General features: G+C 51.4%; 1 protein-coding gene across 1 annotated transcript in view; it reads left to right on the top strand.

Annotated features, from left to right (window-relative positions):
• Positions 1-23,090, top strand: part of LOC117978226 (polycystin-1-like) — a 40,283-nt gene extending 17,193 nt beyond the window's left edge. The window contains 20 exon segments of the mRNA XM_063598431.1: positions 253-390; positions 723-812; positions 3,999-4,104; positions 4,288-4,438; positions 9,798-9,972; positions 11,368-11,509; positions 11,807-11,938; positions 13,338-13,474; positions 15,813-15,957; positions 16,576-17,027; positions 17,029-17,038; positions 17,491-17,647; positions 17,824-18,076; positions 18,201-18,396; positions 19,894-20,064; positions 20,151-20,294; positions 20,389-20,599; positions 20,690-20,816; positions 22,468-22,614; positions 22,616-23,090. Coding sequence (XP_063454501.1) covers positions 253-390; positions 723-812; positions 3,999-4,104; positions 4,288-4,438; positions 9,798-9,972; positions 11,368-11,509; positions 11,807-11,938; positions 13,338-13,474; positions 15,813-15,957; positions 16,576-17,027; positions 17,029-17,038; positions 17,491-17,647; positions 17,824-18,076; positions 18,201-18,396; positions 19,894-20,064; positions 20,151-20,294; positions 20,389-20,599; positions 20,690-20,816; positions 22,468-22,614; positions 22,616-22,693 — 3,162 coding nt within the window. The 3' untranslated portion in view covers positions 22,694-23,090.
• Positions 23,091-23,340: the final 250 nt, after the last annotated feature.

The raw sequence follows: 23,340 nt of genomic DNA, 5'->3' as shown, positions 1-23,340 counted from the left end.
TTGGAGAATGGTGACCCATCATAAGGAAGGACAGTCGTGTCATCTTTCCCGGGAAGACTGTGCCAGTTTTTAACTTTGCAACTTGAATATCAAGATTTTTGTTCCTTTTTTCTGTATTAATGTGTCTTAGATTTCAGAAATACATATATTGACATGAAACTTAAAAAAATTTTCCTATAATGTGGCTAATTGATGGTATTCAGAACATGTAAATGGAAAAGGAAGTTTTGTCTTTTTTACCCCCTGGCATAGGATGTCCTGGGCTGCAATGTCTCACCAGTGCCTGGGTTCCAGCCCCAAGACGAGAGTCTGGTGTATTTGTGCTACACGGTCTCCAGAGAAGATGGCTCGTTCTCTTTCTATTCCTTGCCAAGTGGGGGCTACACTGTGGTGAGTGAAGCAGATTTCCGTTCTGTTTATGTCTGGGACTCTCATGACACAGTAAAAGCCAATGCTGTTCGGGTGTTAAAGGAAAAGATGGTTGGCCTGCAGTTCTCTGAACACGCTGTTAAGCAGTAACTTACTTAAGATGAGACACTCACCCCTTCGTAATAGCTACAAAAAGGGCAAGGCTTCCTCTTTTCGAATCTGCAACAGTTATGATGAATGTTTCTCTTGGTCTGTCTGAACCCCTTGTCATTTGTGGGCTGCTAGATCGATTATTAATATTGCTCATTGATCATGTTAGTGGTTCTTAGTGATTAACAGACTCTTCCTTCCAGATTCCGTTCTATCGAGGGGAGAGGATTACCTTTGATGTGGCGCCTTCCAGACTTGACTTCACAGTGGAGCATGACAGCTTGAAAATCGAGGTAAGGCTTTTCTGTCTTCTGGAGGGACAGGTGTTTGAGTTCCCATCCCTAGGCACGGGTATTGCAAACATGTTTTTTAAAAAAATCAATTATTTTATCTGGAAGGGCTGTTGGAAAAAATGCCATCTGGTATTATATTCTTACACATGGTGTCCTTATCGTAGAGAGCTGGATTCCTAGTTAAATCTACTCATTCAGTGAAATATATTTATTGATTGCCAGTGACATACGTTTCAGGCACCATCCAGGACTGGGGATACAGCAGTGACCAAAAGAGGCAAAAATGCTTGTCCCTGTGGACCTCACTTTTTTTTTTTTTTTTTTAAGATAGGGTCTCACTGTGTGGCTCAAGCTGGAGTGCAGTGGTACGATCTCATCTCACTGCAGCCATTGCCTCCAGGGCTCAAGTGATCCTCCCACCTCAGCCTGTTGAGTAGCTGGGACCACAGGCGCGTGCCACCATGCCCAGCTAATTTTTGTATTTTTGTTAGAGATGGGGTTTCACCATGTTGCCCAGGCTGTTCTCTAACTCCTGGGTTCAAGTGATCTGCCTGCCTCGGCTTCCCAAAGTGTTGGGATTACAGGTGTGAGCCATCGCACCTGGCTAGACCTCATGTTCTAATGACAGGAAGGGTCAATACATGTATAGATGTATAAGTTAGAAAGTATAGTAGAAGGTGATAAGTGTTCTCTAGAAAAATAAAGGAAGAAAGGAGGTCGTACAGTATCAGGGTGGAGACAGGGGTTGCAGTTGTACATAGGGTGTTTTTGGGAAGTCCTCCCTGTGAAGGTGACATTTGAGCAACAACCTGAAGGGAAAGAACAAGAGAACCATACTTCACTCCTGCAGGAAGAGTGTGTAAGACTGAGGGAACGGCACATGCAAAGGTCCTGAGGCAGGAGTGTGCTGAAGGGTTTGGGGCATCCCAAGGAGGCTAGGGTGGCTGGAGTGGAGGGAATGAGCAAGGAAGGAGGAGGCGGAAAGAGGGTCAGGGAGGTGACAGGGCAGATTGTGCAGGGCGTGGTGGGCCACTTTGCCTATAACTCTGGGTGAGAATTGGTGCCACTGGAAGGTTCCTAGCAGAGGAGTGGCGTGATCCTTCTGGCAGCTGCGTTGAGGAGAGTTTGCAGGGTGTCAGGGTGGAAGTGGGAGACCAGTTGGGATGCCATGGCCGTAAACCAGGTGAGAACTGGCAGAGCTTGGACCGTGATGGTAGGAATGGGCAGTGTGATACATGGCTTGATAAACTGCCTAGACCCTCACATAAATGGTAAATGTATTTTTCATCTCACTTACGTCTCCTTTAATTACAGAAGTAGAAAATGGTTACTGTAGAAAATTGGCTAGCTAGAACAAATCCCAAAAGAAAATAACAGCCTCTCCTAAGTGGACCACCCAATGTTAGAGTTATCGAAGCAATTATATTTTAATCATTTTCTCTTAATATTACATTTGAAAGTACTGTGTTAAAATCGCTTAAACTGGCAGAAGCGGGCTTTTAGGTCATATGCACAGTGGGGTGCAGACTCTGCATTTTAAGGTTCACTGGAGTGTTTGACCGTTCTGCTGTACACTGGAGGGGAAAGAGAAGGGTAAGAAGATGAAGCCTTTACTTTGCTTCTCGTAGCTTGCAGAGAAGGATGGGGGCAGGTGAGCAGAGACAGCTATTCCCAGATTACAGCCAAATACATATTTTGAAAATGATGAATGGAATTTCAGGGAATGGGGCCCTGTAAGTTCCCTGAGGTCAGGTACCGTGTCTTATTCTTTACTGTTTTCCTAACATGTGATTTAGTGCCTGGCACATAGTAGGTGCCCAGCAAAAATATTTGTTGGGTACATATGTGAATTAATAAGTAGGTAATGCATGGAATGAAACATGTCTTTTTGGAAAGATCAAGAAGGACTACCTGTCATGTGAGACCATCACTAAGAAACCATTTGCTGGAAAACAAAATAAAAAAGAAGGGCTACCTGCATAAAAAGGAAGTCATTTAATTATTTAAAGCTTCATCTCAAATGCTGTTGCACACGTGCGTGCACACATTCATTCATTCAGGAGTCAGTTATTGAGTGCCTGCTGTGTACCAGGTGACTAAGACAGAAAAAGTCCCTGTCTCCATGAGGTAACATGCTAGTGGGAGGGAGACAACTAAGAAATCGAACGAGGACATTTCAGATACTGGTAAGTTTGATGAAGATACTAAAATAGGTTAGCAGTGGTGACCTTGGGGATACACAGATCAGGGCTGGAACTCAGTAACTGCAGAGAAAGCACAGGTGTGCTGCTCACAGGCGAGTGGGGCACAGACACAGACACAGACACATGGAGCATGGGACCACGTGTGAGCCAGTGATGGTGGTGGAGGAGGGTGGTCTAGGTGGATTTCTTTTTTTTTCTTTGAGACAGAGTCTTGCTGCTTCACACAGGCTGGCACTATCTTGGCTCACTGCAACCTCCGCATCCCGAGTTGAATTGATTCTCCTGCCTCAGCCTCCCGAGTAGCTGGGATTACAGGCGCCTGCCACCACATCTGGCTAATTTTTGTATTTTTAGTGGAGACAGGGCTTCACCATGTTGGCCAGGCTGGTCTTGGACTCCTGACCTCAACTGATCTGCCTGCCTCGGCCTCCCAAAGTGCTGGGATTACAGGCGTGAACCACTGCGCCTGGCCTAGGTGGATTTCATAAGGACCTGTGTTCAGGTCGTGGTGGAAAGACAGGAGGGGGCACGTGAGACCTTGCAGAGGTGGAATCCACAGGACTGATCGATGCTGGAGGAGCGGGGCGGGGCATCCGAAGTGATGCCGGGGTGTGCATGGGAGACTGGAGGAAGACGTGGGTCACCAAAATGGGGGCATCTGGAGGGGAGGAGATGGCACAGGGGTAAGGGTGGGGGGCTTCTAGAAGCTTGAGTCAGTGACCTTTTAACGAGGGAAGTAAGTCTCTAGACTTTTCTTTTCTGTTGTTTGACGCTCAGCAGTGTGTTGGGAACACAACAGAGAAGACAGATGTGGGTAAAGTGAGAGGGAGCCCGGCTGGCACACAGGACCGGGGCACTGAGTGTTGGGAGGTGGGCGGCAGGAGCAGACATGGTAGGTGGTGGCCGGCGCAGCAGAAGGAGGCTTTGTGGCTCTGGCACAGGAGCACCTTCGAGCACCTTCTTCTTCTTCTTTGTTTTCTAGCCCGTGTTCCACGTCATGGGATTCTCTGTCACCGGGAGGGTCTTGAACGGACCCGAAGGAGATGGTGTTCCAGAAGCAGTAGTCACCCTGAATAACCAAATCAAAGGTGGGCTGACACAGCAGCCCCAGGCTGATGGCCAGCGCTGTTTTTGGATCACAGAGAGAAATGGAGAGGAACTGATGACTATATGAGAACATGGCAGCTTTTGGTCTCAAGTATTCTGGTGTACATGTAAGGATACACTGTTGTTTTTGGCTTATCTTCTGTTTGTGTGTTTTTGTTTTACAGTTAAAACAAAAGCTGATGGCTCATTCCGCCTTGAGAACATAACCACAGGGACATACACCATCCATGCTCAGAAAGAGCACCTCTACTTTGAAACGGTCACCATCAAAATTGCACCGAACACACCTCAGCTGGCTGACATTATTGCAACGGGGTAAGCTTATCGTGTGGATTTGGAAGCGCCAGTAAATATGCTGGCAGCCAGTGTAGAACAAAATGACCTGTGATCTGTGTGTCTTGCCGAGCTTAAGAACTTAAGAAAGACTAGTACTTTTTTTTTTTTTTTTGAGAGACAGAGTCTTGCCCTGTTGCCCAGGCTGTAGTGCAGTGGTGCCATCTCGACTCACTGCAACCTCTGCCTCCCAGGTTCAAGTGATTCTCCTGCCTCAGCTTCCCAAGTAGCTGGGACTACAGGCGTGCCCCACCACACCCAGCTAATTTTTGTATTTTTTAGTAGAGACAGGGTTTCACTCTATGTTGGCCAGGCTAGTCTCAAAACTCCTAACCTCAGGCTGTCTGCCTGCTTTGGCCTCCCAAAGTGCTGGGATTATAGGTGTGAGACACTGCACCCGGCCAAGAAAGATTAGTTCTAAATCTTACAAACTGAAGGTACTGACATGTCGGATGCTTAATGAAAAGTCCCTTGCTTCAAATTAAAATGGGCTTGTGAAATTAAAAAATCTTTCATGTCTGACTTTCACGATCTTTCACAGGACCCCTCTTTGCTTAATCTTTGAGGATTTTTGGAAGATGGTATTGTTGGTTGAGAAAGCTTATTGGAAGATGCTTCAGGTCATTGGTGTAGTTCTTCCTGCTTGTAGTTACTCATTATACTATAAGTACAGGCAGGGACATCTTGTGGTTGAATTCATGTGGTTTTACCATCATCTGAAGCAAGATTGTGTAGTGCCAAGAACTTGGGCTTTGGAGTCAGATCCCAGATCCACCTGCATGTAACCTGCAGAACAGCTTTAGACATAACAGGTGCTCACACAACAGTAGCTTAGAAGGAGAGTGCAGGGTCTGCTTGGGAGAAGCGCAGCATGAGCAAAGTCAGGCAGTCTCACAGCAGCATGAGGTGGCTGCGGGTGTAAAGCTGGGTGCTACTGGAGCAGAATATACTGGCAGGTGAAGGTGATGATGAGGCCAACCCCATAGCACCTCCTCACACCCCACCGGGGCGTAGGGGCTTTCTCCCACTGGGGCCAACAGGCCGTGAGTGGTTTTGAGCATTAATTTAACAAGCTTTGATCATTGTTTTCAATAGGGCATTCTGAAAACAATGGCATGGAGTAGAGTGGCTTTGAAGGGGACAGGACTTGGGCACAGGAGGTCTGAAAGCAGAGACGACAAGGGCTTGCCTCGTAGGGAAGTCAGGGACAGACTGGTGAGATATTTAGGGTGCCCAGCTTGAGAGGTGTGATGGCTGGGGACAGAAAGAGAAGCCAGTTAGGTGATGAGGGTTCAGATTTGGCCACATTGGTCTGTAGGACCACTAGGTGGAGCTCTTCAATAGGTGCTTGGATGGATGGTCAATCCTGAAGATTCGGCTGCAGGTGGCAGCCAGGACCTCAAATATGTATGTGCAGGTAGAATTAGAAGAACAGTAGGCCAAAAACAGAGTGCCAGGTGGCCCAGGGGGGACCTAGGGAGCATGAGGTCATAGGAGCTAAGAAAGTAAGTTTGGGGTAGGAGGTAGTGCCCAACAGGGAGGTGCAGGGAGCTGAGCCCTGGTGAACACAGTCCCCTGGCTTGATCACTGAGGAGGCCACAGTGACTCTTTTCTGTAGACAGATGGAGGTCGAGGTCAAGGAGTCCAGTGGTGAATGGAAGACAGGGAAGCAAATTACCCTCAGAAAGTAATTCTTGGATTGAAGTCTTTCCCACCTTCCATAAACACTTTGTGCAATTACTCTAGCTGAGGCACTGAAAAATGCTTCGTACCTAATAATTAATCAAACTAGTGTTCCAGAGATGGGGCTTTCACCCTACCAGGGAGACAGACTGAAGACAAATACATCTGTGGCCAGGCTTAATGCCTCACACCTGTAATCCATCCCAGCACCTTGGGAGGCGGAGGTGGGCGGATCGCTTGAGCCCAGGAGTTTGAGACCAGCCTGGGCAACTTGGCAAAACACCATCTCTACCAAAAATGCAAAAAGTAGCTAGTTTCATAACCTGGTCTAAAAATAAATAAATAAAGAGATAAAAATTAAAAGATAACAAGATTTTAAAAAAAGACAAAAAAGACAAATACATTTATGCTGCTAAATTATGGCAAGTGTCGTGCAGGGAAGAGATCAGGGTGCTGCAAGAAGAGCTAATTTAGAGTGGGAGCTCTGCAAGGCTCTCTGGGTTGCAGAGACCTTAGTAGAGACTAAAAGTTAGCTAAAGCAAATCTTCCCTAGTAGAGAAGCAGCATGCTCAGAGGCCTGCATAGGATAGGAAGGACCTGAAAGGCAGTCTGCGCAGCTGGAGGAGGTGGGTGAGGTCAGGGAGCTCTGGGGCCTTGTAGCCTTGCTTTGGGATTGGGCTTTGCTCCCTAATGCAGTGGAAACCCGTTAGGAGTTGTCTGTTGGTTGGCCGGGCACGGTGGCTCACGCCTATGGTCTCAGCACTTTGGGAGGCTGAGGTGGGCGGATCATGAGGTCAGGAGTTCAAGCCCAGCCTGGCCAGCATGGTGAAACCCGGTCTGTACTAAAGATACAAAAGGTTGGCAGGGCATGGTGATGCGCGCCTATAATCCCAGCAACTCAGGAGGCTGAGGCAGGAGAATCGCTTGAACCCGGGAGGCAGGGGTTGCAGTGAGCTGAGATTGCACCATTGCACTCCAGCCTGGCCAACAGGGTGAGATTCCGTCTCAAAAAAAAAAAAAAAAGAGTTATCAGTTGGCAAGGGAGTGATAGGGATCATGGTACTTTAAAAAGTTTGTTTTTCTTCCTGGCTGCTGTGTGGAGAATGGATTGGAGGAAAGCCATGGTGTGAATGGAGGGGCCAGATATGAGGCAGTGGTGGTTGTCTGGAGGAGATATGGTAGTGGCCGGGCCCAGGCGGCTGGCAGGCGAGGGAGCGAGGAGTAGATGGATTTGGTAGGTCACATGGAGAACACACCCACAGGCCTGTGCTGTTGAGGTTACAGGTTTCTTATTTGAGCCACTGGGTAGATGGAGGAGGCGCTGTTCACAGAGATGGAGGAAATATATTTATTTTCTCCTTTAAAGTAGAGTATTTGAGTCAAAGAAAGAAAAATAGCATTTGTTGAACATTTTTGGAAAATCTCTTTTTTTATTGGCCGACGTAGTACATTTGCCTTTTTAGCACACTGATACTTCTTACTATTTCTTTTCCTTTTTATTTTTTTTGAGACAGGGTCTTACTCCGTTGCCCAGGCTGGAGTACAGTGGCTCCATCTCGGCTCACTGCAGCCTCCGCCTCTCGGGTTCAAGTGATTCTCCTGCCCCAGCCTCCTGAGTAGCTGGGATTACAGGCTAATTTTTATATTTTTTAGTAGAGATGTGGTTTTGCCATGTTGGCTAGGCTGGTCTCGAACTCCTGACCTCAAGTGACCCACCCGCCTCGGCTTCCCAAAGTGCTGGGCTTACAGGCTGAGCCATGGTGCCTAGTCTTCCTTTAAAGTAAAATAAAAAAATTACTCAATTTATTGTAAAAACAAACTCTTTGGCTTCTGTCCAAATGACTGTGAAAATAGATTTCTCTCAATATCCACCAATATTACCTGTTTCTGTCCATATATGTATTTAAACCCTGTTGAAAGAATTTATTGATACAAATCAATTTTTAAGGGCTTCAGTATAACGGAACCTTTTTCTACCACCCTTTTGGTTTATTTTTCCAAACTAAGCCAGTATAGATTTGAGGTTTAGGGAGAATAGGCACTTCTTTTTAATAAGAATATGGGCTAAAACAGATCTTATGGTTCAAATATTTACAACTTAAGGAGGCAAAGAGATTTGATAGGAAATAGACAAGGTGATGTGTCCCCTGACAGGTACACAAATCAAGAGAATATGACAGGTCCTTGGGAATGATTGTGTCAGTGTTCGCTTCCCATCCTTTTATTCTGAAAGTTCACAGTAGGGGAATGTGAGAACCAAAATGCATATGCTAGGTCAGGGATTGGGACACTTTCTCTGTGGAGAGCCAGAGAATAACTATTTTAGGCTGCGTGAGCCATACGGTCTCTAGGACCACAGCTGAGATAGACAATTTGTAAATGAATGGGCAGAGCGCAACACAACGACATTTTTGGACACCACAGTTTGCATTTCATGTAATTTTTACATGTGAAATATTATCTTTCTTTCTTTCTTTTTTTTTTTTTAACTTTAACCACTTAAGAGTGTACAATTCTTTTTCTTGGCTTGCAGTTCATCACAAACGGGAGGGGGGCCCTGACTTGGTCCTTGGGTGGTAGTTTGCTGACCCATGCTGGAGATAGTGAGCTCATATGGCTGGGCAGTCCCTTCACTCTGAAGAAATGGCTGTGTTTTTCATGATTCCTAGATTTCACATACACAATCTTCCACCATTTCCTTGTGTTTTCCACTGTTTTTTTATTTGAGGCGGAGTGGTGGTTCCAACATTTAATGTACCCCTAATTGTCAGAATCCAACATTCTTGATTATCTTTATGTCAAAAGTAACTAATTTTTATCTAAAATGATTCTTGAAGATTCTTTAAAAGGAACAGTTGAAAAGACAACTGTGACCCCCAGCTACGATGTACTATTACACTTTAACACACCAGCTGCTTCAGAAATGAAGACCAGCACTCCAAGGATGATGGTCGTTGTAGGGGGGCCTCTCATGTGTTATTCGAGGGATGCCTTGCAACACCTTACTCCTTATTTAGAATCTCAAATCTGAATCATTACCTTAATAGGGCTTTTCAGTTATAAGTTACATTTGTGGCTCCTACCTCCCAAGGAGTTCAATTTTAGCTTTGCATTTTTAAACTTAATTACCTTTTCTGTTCCAATCTCCCAGTTTGCTTTCATCCATGTATTATATATAATCACAAGCAAGGAAGACGTCTTTGATAATCCTGACTTATTTGATGGCCTGGTAATGCCACAGTTTCTTAGGCAGCTTAGAGCTCTTGCTTTTAAGGGCTAGCCCACATTCTCAGTCCAAGGCCGCTCTGCTGTCAATGATCCAATTACCTGAAACGTTTTTATTATCTGCAGATTTTCTTAAAATTGCCTCTGCAGTGGGGGATTGCCAGATGTCACCCGGAACACACAAACAGCCCCACTACGGGCCCCTGTTCTGTAGAAAGATGCCCAGTCTTGCTTCTGAAGGTTGCTTTTTAAAACCAGAATGAAGGTTGCTTTTTAAAACCAGAATCATCTGGACTGCATTCTGTCTCTTCATTAAGATTAGACTATTCTCAGGAACAAGGGCTGGGAGAGGGCTGCATCTTTTTTGGTCGATAAGAGCCTTTCCTGTTATAATTGAGTCCTCGTGCTGGAATGAATGGTCTTCTCTTTGCAGGTTCAGTGTCTGTGGTCAGATATCAATCATTCGCTTCCCCGACACCGTCAAGCAGATGAATAAATACAAAGTTGTCCTGTCATCTCAAGACAAGGACAAGTCTTTGGTCACCGTGGAGACAGATGCTCATGGATCATTTTGTTTTAAAGCAAAACCAGGGACTTACAAAGTGCAGGTGCGTTGCATTGTTTTAAATTTAAAATGTTTTGAGAAAAAGCAGTGATTTTTAGAAGGGTTATTAGGTTGAGTGGGGTTAGAGAAGGAGCATTCCAGTTTCCAACTTCTTGTTTCTAAGTCTTTACAATCCTGCACCAGTAGAGGAGAGTCAGATAGGCATCCAGCTAAAAAATAATGCCATCTGCCTCTCTTTTTTCCAGTCTTGATGTTTATTAGTATCAGGCTGCCAGTCACTCCTCTGCCTTCAGGCTTCTGACTGCTGTAGAATGTCGATGAGTCCAAGAGGACACCAAAAATGAACTCTACTAATGGCAGCTCAAAAATGGCCATAGTGCGTGGCTTCTGGGACCCCAGGCCAAAATGGAGCTTCCCATTTTCTGCTTTGCCTTGACTTCAAGATGGCTAGGCAGGGACCACGCGACTTATCCATTCAAGCAGGCCGAGAACGGGGAGACGGTCTGGCCTGTGGTCTCATCACCATGGTGAAGGCCCAAGCCACAGCTGGCCCAAGCAAGCAAGAGACAGGACAGAGCAGAGGTCAGCCCACCATGCTTTTCAGTGCAGTGGCCCTGCCCTTGGGGAGAGACTGTTTCCGTGGGCTCTCACCCATCAAATCAGCAGCTGCCCTTCCTCCCTGTGGAAGAGCAAATAACACAAAGGGAGAGGGCCGAGAAGGTTCCCTGTTAGACTCTGCTCTCCTCTAGGGCAAAGTGGGGTCCCTCCCTCTGTGGGAAACAGGGTAGGAGATTGCGTTCTCCCTGCTTCCACAGAACAGCGTGGTGTGTGGGTTGACAGCTGCCTTTATTAGATGGTAGCTGGCTTCTTGCGAAGACGTCCACATTGACAAGTCTTTGGAAGCCCTTTCGGAAGCATGATGGACTTCTCCAAGGAAGGGCAGTGTCGTCTTTACTAGGGATGAAAGAGTTGACCGCTGCTACCTTCACCTGTTCCTCCTCTTAGCCCATGAAAGGCACACAGAACAATAGGAGGAAGAAAATGACTTAATTCCACCAAAGTGTCATCCACATAGTGTTGACAGGTTCAGAGCTTATGCTACAAGTGATCCGAAGCCTGGAAAAGTGACTGGGATGTAGTATGGTTTCTAGTATGTAAGTGAGGCGTGTCCGCGTTGCGTGCCTGTGGGGAATTAGGCCAGATAGACTTGTTCATACACATGCGTCTGTTGAGGCTAATTTTTCATCTGGGTAGAACTGTGCTTACTTCACACAAGTTATTCGTGGATTTGTTGTGATTGTAAAATCGGCCTGGAAACGAACCTTTGGCCTTCAAAATCTCTTTAGCCTTGGTCCCAGATGAATGTTCTAGCGCCCTGTAGGTCAGGGGGAAGATCTCCCCGAATGCAGCCTCTAACGTTCCATCCACGTTTCCACAGGTGATGGTTCCTGAGGCAGAAACCAGAGCAGGGCTGACGTTGAAACCCCAGACATTTCCTCTTACTGTGACCGACAGGCCGGTGATGGATGTGGCCTTTGTACAGTTCTTGGCATCAGTTTCTGGGAAAGTCTCTTGTTTGGGTAAGATATCACTGGAAAGTAAGAACACATAGTTTCAAAGAAGTCAGCCGGTAGGAGTGGGATTTGGGAAACTTTTCCTTTTGCCTTTGTTGTTTGCTACTGATCACCTGCGTGCGAGGGAGGCTTCTTGGAGTCAAGTGGGTGCATGTTAGCTTGAACGAAGCACCCCGTCCGCCTCCGGCCACTGCCTCTTAGGAGCTCAGCAGTAGCAAGAAGCTATTACATAGGGTTAGGATTCGAATCTGTGCTGAAGCCTTATGAGGGGTCACATGGGGCCCTCCCTTCTTTTCCCTGCAGACACCTGCGGTGACTTGCTGGTGACTCTACAGTCCCTGAGCCGCCAGGGTGAGAAGCGGAGCCTCCAGCTCTCCGGCAAGGTCAACGCCATGACTTTCACCTTTGACAACGTGCTCCCTGGAAAATACAAAAGTAAGAATTGGAATGCAACATCCTGTGGCCCTCACACACTTCTTGTCTTTGTAAACTTTCTAAAACTCAGGTCTCAAATTGTATCATGACCATGTACCTTTCCTTGCTTTAAGTCGTCTTTGCCTCATGACCTTGACGGCATTATTTAGCGTTGGACAAGCATGGAGGAGTCCAGGCCCTGAGCTGACCGCCACCTTGTCTGCACAGCCCACTGGCTGCTTCTGTTAAGGGAGGGTGCCCCGACATATGGCATTTTATTTCTAAAGGCCAGAAAAAGGAGTGTGAAATAGTTCCACTGATGTGTTCTACTAACTTAGCAGTACTGGTGCTGAGTACTGGCCATGGCAAGGTACTTGACCTCCCCGAAACTCAGTTTTCCCATCTGTAAAATAGACGTAATAGAACCTTTCTGCAGAATATAAGACTAAAAGAAGTAAAGTTTATAAAGCCTGTTGTGCAGAGAGCCAGCTAAGTAGCTGGTGCCCACAAAGGTTACTTCCCTTTTCCTTGCCCTTCTTAAGAAGCCACTTCTTGCCTGTATTTCTGCTTTTTCAGAAATCAGCTTGGGGCTGCTGGCAGTGGATAGCTTATAAAACAGACTGCTTTTCTGGAATTATATTAATATTTTCTGTTATGGCAGCGCTTGGCAGACTACAAAAACTGCCTTTTTTATAAGCATAGTTTCCTTAGAATACAGCCTTGCCCATTTGTTTATGGATTCTCTATGGCTGCTCGTGTGTAACAGTGGCCAAGTCGAGTGGTTGAGGCTGACAAAGCATGTGGCCTGCAAAACTGAAAAGAGTTGCAGAAAAAGTTTGTGGATCCCTGAATACCTTACTTGCAGCCTGATCTTACAGGCCCCATTAGATTTCTTTCTTGATGTAATGGACATTGGTTCGAGTTTTTCTTTCTTTTTTTTTGAAATTTAGCCTCGCTCTGTCGCCCAGGCCGGAGTGTGGTGGCGCGACCTTGGCTCACTGCAACCTCTCCGCCTTCTGGGTGCAGGAGATTCTCTTGCCTCAGCTTCCCGAGTAGCTGGGATTACAGGCATGCACCACCATGCCTGGATAACTTTTGTATTTTTAGTAGAGATGGGGTTTTGCTATGTTGGTCAGACTGGTCTTGAACTCCTGGCTTCAAGCCATCCAACTGCCTCGGCCTCCCAGAGTGCTGGGATTATAGGCATGAGCCACCACGCTCGACTCCAGGTTTTCTTTTGCAGTAATTTATTCCAAATACTGCTAGTTATAAATATATGTATGTGTATATTTCTATCTTTATGTCTACATACACACCTGCTTTTTAAAATTAGTTAATTCATGATCATTGTTTCTGGTGGCGTGCAGGGAGGTGGTGTGCTCCACGCCCACGTGTCCGTTTTTGGTGTTTGCTTTTGCAGTAAGCATCATGCATGAGGATTGGTGCTGGAAGAACAAGAGCCTGGAGGTGGAAGTGCTGGAGGATGACGTGTCTGCAGTTGAGTTCAGGCAGACGGGCTACATGCTGAGATGTTCCCTGTCTCACGCCATCACTCTGGTATGTACGGCTTATGGAGTCTCTTATTTGGAAAAACGCTGGCCTTGTGGATGTCAAGAAAGACTAACATCCCAGGCATATTGTAAACGTAGGCAAGTCAGATTTCCTTTTCTGCCTCTCCACTCGCCCACCTGTTACGCAACGCATAATCAGGAAGCATTTATACTCTCTCAGTGGAAGGACCCCTGTATTTAGGAGGTTTCCTTGTCCTGGCCGTACGCTAAATCTGACTGGTGATTCGGGGTGGCCTTTGGTACAGTGCAGAGCACACTGGCTTTATATTATTAGGAATAATAGCTTTGGGTAAATTCATTTGCTGCTTCTCAGCCTCAGTTTTCACCGAAAATTGAGATCTTAATACCTACTTCTCAGGGTTATGGCAGGGCTTAAGTGAACCCTCTTAGGTATCAAAGTGTCCTTGGTGTACACCGCTCTGTACTGCCAAGTGAGTTTCTCTGATATATATATATATATATATATATATATATATATATATTTGGTTTTTTTTTTTTTTTTTTTTTTGAGATGGAGTCTTGCTCTGTTGCCCAGGCTGGAGTGCAGTGGCGCAATCTCGGCTCACTGAAACCTCCACCTCCCGGGTTCAAGCGATTCTCCTGCCTCAGCCTCCCGAGTAGCTGGGACTAGAGGTGCATGCCACCATGCCCAGCTAATTTTTTTTTTTTTTATATTTTTGTTAGAGACAGAGTTCCACCATGTTGGCCAGACTGGTCTTAAAACTCCTGACCTCAGGGGATCCACCCGCGTTGGCCTCGCAGAGTGCTAGGATTACAGGCGTGAGCCATTGTGCCCCACCTTCTCTGGTGTATTTGTTCCAGCGCAGGGGAAGAAGCTGTAAACAGGATCTTAGCTTCTGGTTGACTGTGGTCTCTGTGGCCTGAAAGGCAGTGTGAAATGGGTTTCAGGAGCACCTCTGTAGATCCCTTCGTGAATTTCTATAATGTTTTGATGTCGAGCAGCGGCAGATGTCATCGTCAGGTCTTAGTTTCTCTGTAGAGAAACTGGAAGAATTGGAACTGGTGTTTCATGTGCCAGCTTACTCCCCTAACTGCTTAATTACAAAAACTCGACAGGTCGATTTGTTATAGGAGATCGATTAATATCCGGTTCATAAGTGATAGATATTTAGGAAACCTTTCCCTTCCAGCAGTGGAGTGGATTTCCAGCTCTCTTGTAATAAGATCCTTTTTTTTTTTTTTTTTTGACACTTCTTAACCCCTTCTTTATCTTCTCCCACTGTCCCCTCACTCGCCGGGCCCCAGCCACAGTGGTCCTCTGCAGTCCCACACCAAGCTCACTCCCTCCTCGGGGCCTGTGCACATACTCTCCCCTCTGCCTGGAGTGCTGTGTCTTCTCCAGAAATACTTCTCCCTCTCCTCTTCCCCTCCCCTCCTCTTCCCCTCCCCTCCTCTTCCCCTCCCCTCCTCTTCCCTCCCCTCTTCCCCTCTCCTCCTCTTCCCTCCCCTCTTCCCCTTTCCTCTTCCCCTCCCCTCCTCATCCCTCCCCTCTTTCCCCTCTTCCCCTCCCCTCCTCTTCCCTCTCCTTTCTCCCCCTTCTCTCCCCTCCCCTCTCCCCCCTTCTCTCCCCTCCCCTCTCTCCCCCTTCTCTCCCCCTTCTCTCCCCTCCCCTCTCTCCCCCTTCTCTCCCCCTTCTCTCCCCTCCCCTCTCTCCCCCTTCTCTCCCCTCCCCTCCCCTCTCCCCTTCTCTCCCCTTTTCTCCCCTCCCCTCTCCCCTCCCCCTTCTCTCCCCTCCCCTCTCGCCCCTTTTCTCCCCTCCCCTCACCCCCCCTCCTCTCCCCTCCCCCCTTCTCTCCCCTCCCTTCTCTCCCCTCCCCCTCCCCCTTCTCTCCCCTCACCCCTTCTCTCCCCTCCCCTCTCCTCTCCCCCTTCTCTCCCCTCCCCTCTCCCCCTTCTCTCCCCTCCCCTCTCCTCTCACCCCTTCTCTCCCCTCCCCTCTCCCCCTTCCCTCTCCTCTCCCCCTTCTCTCCCCTTCCCTCTCCTCTCCCCCTTCTCTCCCCTTCCCTCTCCTCTCCCCCCTTTTCTCCACTCCCCTCTCCTCTCTCCCCTCTCCCCTCCTCCTCCTCTCTTGTGAAGAGGTGCCTTGTGTGGTCGGTGTGCTGCATCACGTGGTCCCCAGGTGGAGGCCCTGGGTCATGCAGAGCCACAGAAAATGCTTAGTGAGGAGGCTGTGGGGGTCCAATCAAGTGGGCTGTCCAGCTGCAGGGCTGGGGGTGGGAGCCAGGTGAGGACCTGTGTAGAGAGGAGGGCGTGTGCAAGGAGTGGGGCCAGGAGCGGGACTGGACACTGCTGGCTCCACACAGGGGCCCAGCAGGGAGCTCGTATGCCGCTCGTGCCTGAAGCAGACGCTGCACAAGCTGGAGGCCATGATGCGCATCCTGCAGGCAGAGACCACCGCGGGCACCGTGACGCCCACCGCCATTGGAGACAGCATCCTCAACATCACAGGTGCCGCAGCCTGTGCCCCATGCCACCCGTCCGCCCCACGTGGCCCGTCCGCCCCATGCCGCCCTTTCCTCTGCCTCCCTCCTTCCCCCAACCGCCTCGCCTTTGCCCCATCCCATCTTCGTCCCCCTTCCCTCCCCCAATTCCCATCCTTATCCCCCTCCCCCAATTCCCATTCTCCTCCCCCTCCCCCTTCCCTATTACCATCCCTTTTCTCCATCTCTCTCCCCTTTTCTCCATTTCCCCCCCATCCTCCCCGTCCTTTTGTCCATTCCCCTCATCTTTCTTATCCCCCTTATTCTCCTTCCCCTCCTTTATCCCCCTTCCCCTCCCTTTCCCCCTGCTCCTCTTCTTCTCCCCTTTCTCTTTTCTCTACCCTTTTCCTTCCTTTTTCCTCCCTCTCCCCATCATCCCCCTCATCTTCATCCTCATCCCCATCCCCTTCCCCCTCCCCCTCCACCACTCTCTCTCCAGCTTCCCCCTTCCTTCTGCCTGCGCCTTGCTCTCTGCCCCCTCAGGTTCCCCCTTTCTCTCAGCCCCCACCCTCCGGCTCCCCTTTTTGCCTGCCCCCACCCTCCCTCTGCCTCCCTGTCTCTGCACTGACCTCACGCCTGTCTGCAGGAGACCTCATCCACCTGGCCAGCTCAGACGTGCGGGCACCACAGCCCTCAGAGCTGGGAGCCGAGTCACCATCGCGGATGGTGGCGTCCCAGGCCTACAACCTGACCTCTGCCCTCATGCGCATCCTCACGCGCTCCCGCGTGCTCAACGAGGAGCACCTGACGCTGGCGGGTGAGGAGATCGTGGCCCAGGGCAAGCGCTCGGACCCGCGGAGCCTGCTGTGCTATGGCGCGCCCCAGGGCCTGGCTGCCACTTCTCCATCCCCTAGGCTTTCAGCAGGGCCCTGGCCAACCTCAGTGACGTGGTGCAGCTCATCTTTCTGGTGGACTCCAATCCCTTTCCCTTTGGCTATATCAGCAACTACACCGTCTCCACCAAGGTGGCCTCGATGGCGTTCCAGACACGGGCCGGCGCCCAGATCCCCATCGAGCGGCTGGCCTCAGAGCGCGCCATCACCATGAAGGTGCCCAACAACTCGGACGGGGCTGCCCGGGGCCACCGCAGCTCCGCCAACTCCGTTGTGGTCCAGCCCCAGGCCTCCGTCGGTGCTGTGGTCACCCTGGACAGCAACAACCCTGCGGCCGTGCTGCATCTGCAGCTCAACTATACGCTGCTGGACGGTGCGTGCAGTGGGTGGGGCACACGCGGCCCCCTGGCCTTGTTCTTGGGGGGAAGGCGTTTCTCGTAGGGCTTCCATGGGTGTCTCTGGTGAAATTTGCTTTCTGTTTCATGGGCTGCTGGGGGCCTGGCTGGAGAGGAGCTGGGGGCCACGGAGAAGCAGGTGCCAGCTCTGGTGCAGAGGCTCCTATGGCCTTTCAGGCCCGTGGCAGAGGGTGGGCTCAGGAGGGCCATCGTGGGTGTCCCCCGGGTGGTTGAGCTTCCCGGCAGGTGTGTGACCTGCGCGTTCTGCCCCAGGCCGCTACCTGTCTGAGGAATCCGAGCCCTACCTGGCAGTCTGTCTGCACTCGGAGCCCCGGCCCAATGAGCACAACTGCTCGGCTAGCAGGAGGATCCGCCCAGAGTCACTCCAGGGTGCCGACCACCGGCCCTACACCTTCTTCATTTCCCTGGGGTGAGCTCTGCGGGCCGGCCTGGCAGGGCAGGGCAGGGCATCATGGGTCAGCATTGCCCGGGTTACTGGCCCTATGGGGACGGTAGGCAGCGAGGGGACTGGACCGGGTATGGGGGGACTCTGACATCCAACCTGGCGGAGCCTGGGCTCACGTCCACTGCCCCTTCCCTGCCCAGGAGCAGAGACCCAGCGGGGAGTTACCATCTGAACCTCTCCAGCCACTTCCGCTGGTCGGCGCTGGAGGTGTCCGTGGGCCTATACACGTCCCTGTGCCAGTACTTCAGCGAGGAGGACATGGTGTGGAGGACAGAGGGGCTGCTGCCCCTGGAGGAGACCTCGCCCCGCCAGGCCGTCTGCCTCACCCGCCACCTCACCGCCTTCGGCGCCAGCCTCTTCGTGCCCCCAAGCCATGTCCGCTTTGTCTTTCCTGTGAGTGACCCTGTGCTCCTGGGAGCCTCTGCAGAGTTGAGGAGGGCCTGGGTGGGCTCGGCTCTATCCTGAGAAGGCACAGTTTGCACGTGACCTCCTGGGCCTGGCGGCTGTGTCCTCACAGGAGCCGACAGCGGATGTAAACTACATCGTCATGCTGACATGTGCTGTGTGCCTGGTGACCTACATGGTCATGGCCGCCATCCTACACAAGCTGGACCAGTTGGATGCCAGCCGGGGCCGCGCCATCCCCTTCTGTGGGCAGCGGGGCCGCTTCAAGTACGAGATCCTCGTCAAGACAGGCTGGGGCCGGGGCTCAGGTGAGGGGCGCAGCGGGGTGGCAGGGCCTCCCCTGCTCTCACTGGCTGTGCTGGTTGCACCCTCTGGGAGTGAGTCTCGTCGCAGGCGTCAGAACAAGGCAGTTTTTGCAGTGCTGTGTGAAGGGCTGGTGTGTTCATCCTGGGAACGACCTTGTGAGCACTCACTGTCCCTGAGGACTAGGACAGCTCCCAGCTGGAAGTAGGTGCTAGTCAGTCAGGGTGGGCAGCCCACGTTCTGCACAGTAGCGTGGCCCCACAAGTGACGTGAGCATCGCTACCACTGTGGGAGACCGTGCATCCACCCGTGATCCTGACTGCATAGCTCGTCTCTCAGACGGAGGCGCCAGCACCCTCCCCGTGGCTGTTTCTTCAATACCTCCATTTTCCTTTCATTGGAATTGCCCTTCTGGCATTCCCTTTTTGTTTTCGTTTTTCTTTTTTTGGAGACGGAGTCTCGCTCTGTTGCCCAGGCTGGAGTGCAATGGCGTGATCTTGGCTCACAGCAACTTCCAGCTCCTGGGTTTAAGCCATTCCCCTTAAGCGATTCTCCTGAGTAGCTGGGAGTACAGGTGCACGCCACCACACCCAGTTAATTTTTCACCATGTCGGCCAGGCGAACTCCTGACCTCAGGTGATCCGCCTGCCTCGGCCTGCCAGAGTGCTGGGATGACAGGTGTGAGCCACCACACCTGGCCGTGTTCCCATTTTTTATTTCCGCGCTGCTTTCATCTTCATTTCCCAGTTCTTTCTTTTGATTACCTACTTTTAAAAACTGTCGGCTGGGCGCGGTGGCTCACACCTGTAATCCGAGCACTTTGGGAGGCCGAGGCAGGCAAATCACGGGGTCAGGAGATCGAGACCATCCTGGCTAACAGTGAAACCCTGTCTCTACTAAAAAATACAAAAAAATTAGCCCGGCGTGGTGGCAGGCACCTGTAGTCCCAGCTCCTCGGGAGACTGAGGTAGGAGAATGGCGTGAACCCGGGAGGCGGAGCTTGCAGTGAGCTGAGATTGCGCCACTGCACTCCAGCCTGGGTGACACAGCAAGACTCCATCTCAAAAAAAAAAAAAAGAAAAAATACTGTCACCTGGGTCTGTCACTGGGAGAGCAGGTGACACAGCTTCACGCTTTGCAGTCTGTGCATGAACTGAGGGACGGGTGTGTGGTGCGGGTCACCGGTTGTGGCGTGACTGAGGCGTGGACAGGTGTGCAGTGCGGGTCACTGGTTGTGGTGTGGACTGAGGCGTGTGCAGCCATGTTTGCATGTCACAAGTTACAGTTCTTTCCATGTAACTTAATCATGTCCTTGAGGTCCTGCTGTTTATTGGACAAATTGCAGTAACCGCAGCTCCTCGTGTATGGCAGAGCCGTGCAAAGCCGGGACTGCCTGTGTGGCTCCTTGAGTGCGCGGAGGCCAAAGCTGAGATGACTTGCCTGGGATGCCACACGTGTTGGGCAGCAGACCGAGCCTCCCACCCCTCCCTCTTGCCCTCCAGGTACCACGGCCCACGTGGGCATCATGCTGTATGGGGTGGACAGCCGGAGCAGCCACTGGCACCTGGACGGCGACAGAGCCTTCCACCGCAACAGCCTGGACATCTTCCGGATCGCCACCCCGCACAGCCTGGGTAGCGTGTGGAAGATCCGAGTGTGGCATGACAACAAAGGTCTGTGCGGACCCTGCCAAGCTCTGCTCCTCTGCCCCCGCATTGGGGTGCCCTGGGAGCCTGACCTCCCTCCCGCGCCTCTGCAGGGCTCAGCCCTGCCTGGTTCCTGCAGCACATCATCGTCAGGGACCTGCAGACGGCACGCAGCACCTTCTTCCTGGTCAATGACTGGCTTTCGGTTGAGACGGAGGCCAACGGGGGCCTGGTGGAGAAGGAGATGCTGGCCGCGAGTAAGGCCTCGTTCCATGTTCCCACTCCGTGGGAGGTTGGGCAGGGTGGTCCTGCCCCGTGGCCTCCTGCAGTGCGGCCCTCCCTGCCTTCTAGGCGACGCAGCCCTGTTGCGCTTCCGGCGCCTGCTGGTGGCTGAGCTGCAGCGCAGCTTCTTTGACAAGCACATCTGGCTCTCCATATGGGACCGGCTGCCTCGTAGCTGTTTCACTCGCATCCAGAGGGCCACCTGCTGCGTTCTCCTCATCTGCCTCTTCCTGGGTGCCAACGCCGTGTGGTACGGGGCTGTTGGTGACTCTGCCTACAGGTGGGTGCCGTAGGGGTCGGGACAGCCTCTTCCTGCCCAGCCCTTCCTGCCCCTCAGCCTCACCTGTGTGGCCTCCTCTCCTCCACACAGGACGGGGCGTGTGTCCAGGCTGAGCCCGCTGAGCGTCGACACAGTCGCTGCTGGCCTGGTGTCCAGCGTGGTTGTCTATCCCGTCTACCTGGCCATCGTCTTTCTCTTCTGGATGTCCCGGAGCAAGGTGGGCTGGGGCTGGGGACCCGGGAGTACTGGGAATGGAGCCTGGGCCTCGGCACCATGCCCAGGGCCGCCACTTTCCAGTGCTGCAGCCAGAGGGAAAGGCGTCCACCAAAGGCTGCTCGGGAAGGGTCAACACACTTGAGCAGCCTTAGCTAGACTGACCAGGGAGAAAGAGAGAAGACTCAGAAGCCAGAATCGTGAAAGAACGAGGGCACTTTGCTAAGCAGACGCCACGGACAACTGCACAGCAGCACGCCAGATAACTCAGAAGAAGCCAGCACGCAGCTGTGCGCGCTTCCGAAATGCACTCCAGAAGAAAATCTCAGTACATCTATAGCAAGTGAAGAGGCCGAGTTAGTCCCTTAGAAACCTCCCAGTGGCCGGGCCGGGTGTGGTGGCTCACGCCTGTAATCCCAACACTTCAGGAGGCCGAGGTGGGCGGATCTGAGTCCAGGAGTTTGAGACCAGCCTGGGCAACATAGCAAGACCCCATCTATGTAAAACATTGAAAAGGGCCAGGCACAGTGGCTCACGCCTGTAATCCCAACACTTTGGGAGGCCGAGGCGGGCAGATCACTTGAGGTCAGGAGTTCGAGACCAGCCTGGCCAACACAATGAAACCCCGTCTCTACTACAAATACAAAAACTTAGCTGGGCATGGTGGCGGGCGCCTGTAGTCCCAGCTACTCGAGAGGCTGAGGCGGGAGAATGGCATGAACCCAGGAGGCAGAGCTTGCAGTGAGCCGAGATTGCGCCACTGCACTCCATCCTGGGCAACGGAGCAAGACTCCGTCTCCAAAAAAAAAAAAAAAAAAAAATCCCACAAAGAAAAGCCCAGGCTCAGAGCCTCCACGATAGAATTTTTCTAAGCAGTTAAGGAAGAATTAACACCAATCCTTCACAGCCTCTTTCCAAGAATACAGCAGGTGGGAATTCTTCCCATTCATACGGAAACGGTAGGCCGCACCCCTTAGGAATACACATGTGGGGTCCTCAAGAGGTTACATGCAAACTAACCCCAGCAGCACACAGAGAAGGCGCATAAGCCACGACCAGGAGGGGTTGCTCCCGAGTGCGTGGCAGGAACCGTGGCTGCTCGTATTTAAGTTAAAATGGAACGATGGCCGGGCGTGGTGGCTCACACCTGTAATCCCAGCACTTTGGGAGGCCAAGGCGGGCAGATCACTTGAGGTCAGGAGTTCCAAGACCAGCCTGGCCAACACAGTGAAACCCCGTCTCTACAAAAAATACAAAAAATTAGCTGGGCATCGTGGCAGGCACCTGTAATCCCAGCTACTCAGGAGGCTGAGCCAGGACAATCGCCTGAACGCGGGAGGTGGAGGTTGCAGTGAGCTGAGATTGTGCCACTGCACTCCAGCCTGGGTGACAGAGCGAGACTCCATCTAAAAAAAAAAAAAAAAGAAATGTAAAACTCTGTTCCTTAGCTGCAGCAGTCTGCTGTCAAGTGTTCAGTGGCACACGTCGCGAGCGGCTGCCATCACGGACGGTGCAGATGTCCCATATATCCAGCATTCTAGAACATTCTGTCAGATGGCACCGGGCTCTGCCCTGTCTGCTGAGGAGGTGGCTTCTCATCCCTGTCCTGAGCAGGTCTGAGCTGCCGCCCGCTGACCACTGCCCTCGTCCTGCAGGTGGCTGGGAGCCCGAGCCCCACACCTGCCGGGCAGCAGGTGCTGGACATTGACAGCTGCCTGGACTCGTCCATGCTGGACAGCTCCTTCCTCACGTTCTCAGGCCTCCACGCTGAGGTGAGGGCTCTACTGGGGGTCCTGGGCTGGGCTGGGGGTCCTGCCGCCTTGGCGCAGCTTGGACTCAAGACACTGTGCACCTCTTAGCAGGCCTTTGCTGGACAGATGAAGAGTGACTTGTTTCTGGATGATTCTAAGAGGTGGGTTCCCTAGAGAAACCTCGAGCCCTGGTGCAGGTCACTGTGTCTGGGGTGCCGGGGGTGTGCGGGCTGCGTGTCCTTGCTGGGTGTCTGTGGCTCCATGTGGTCACACCACCTGGGAGCAGGTTTGCTCGGAAGCCCAGCGTGTCCGTGCGTGACTAGACGGGGGTGGGGTGTGTGTGTGACACATCCCCTGGTACCTTGCTGACCCGCGCCACCTGCAGTCTGGTGTGCTGGCCCTCTAGCGAGGGAACGCCCAGTTGGCCGGACCTGCTCAGTGACCCGTCCATTGTGGGTAGCAATCTGCGTCACAACCCCCACTTACTGGATCTCTCCTTTTACAACCAACACAACCGAAATCTAGGGCTTCTTTTTTTTTTTTTTTTTTTTTTTTTTTTTTTTTTTTTTTGAGAGAGTCTCATTCCATTCTGTCACCCAGGCTTGAGTGCAATGGTACGATCTCGGCTCACTGCAACCTCCGCCTCCCGGGTTCAAGGGATTGTCCCGCCTCAGCCTCCTGAGTAGCTGGGATTACAGGCGTGTGCCACCATGCCTGGCTAATTTTTGTATTTTTAGTAGAGACGGGGTTTCACCATGTTGGTCAGGCTGGTCTCGA

Source organism: Pan paniscus, chromosome 18, assembly GCF_029289425.2.
Source record: "Pan paniscus chromosome 18, NHGRI_mPanPan1-v2.0_pri, whole genome shotgun sequence".
Lineage (NCBI taxonomy): Eukaryota > Metazoa > Chordata > Mammalia > Primates > Hominidae > Pan > Pan paniscus.
This window is presented reverse-complemented; position numbering and strand designations above follow the sequence as displayed.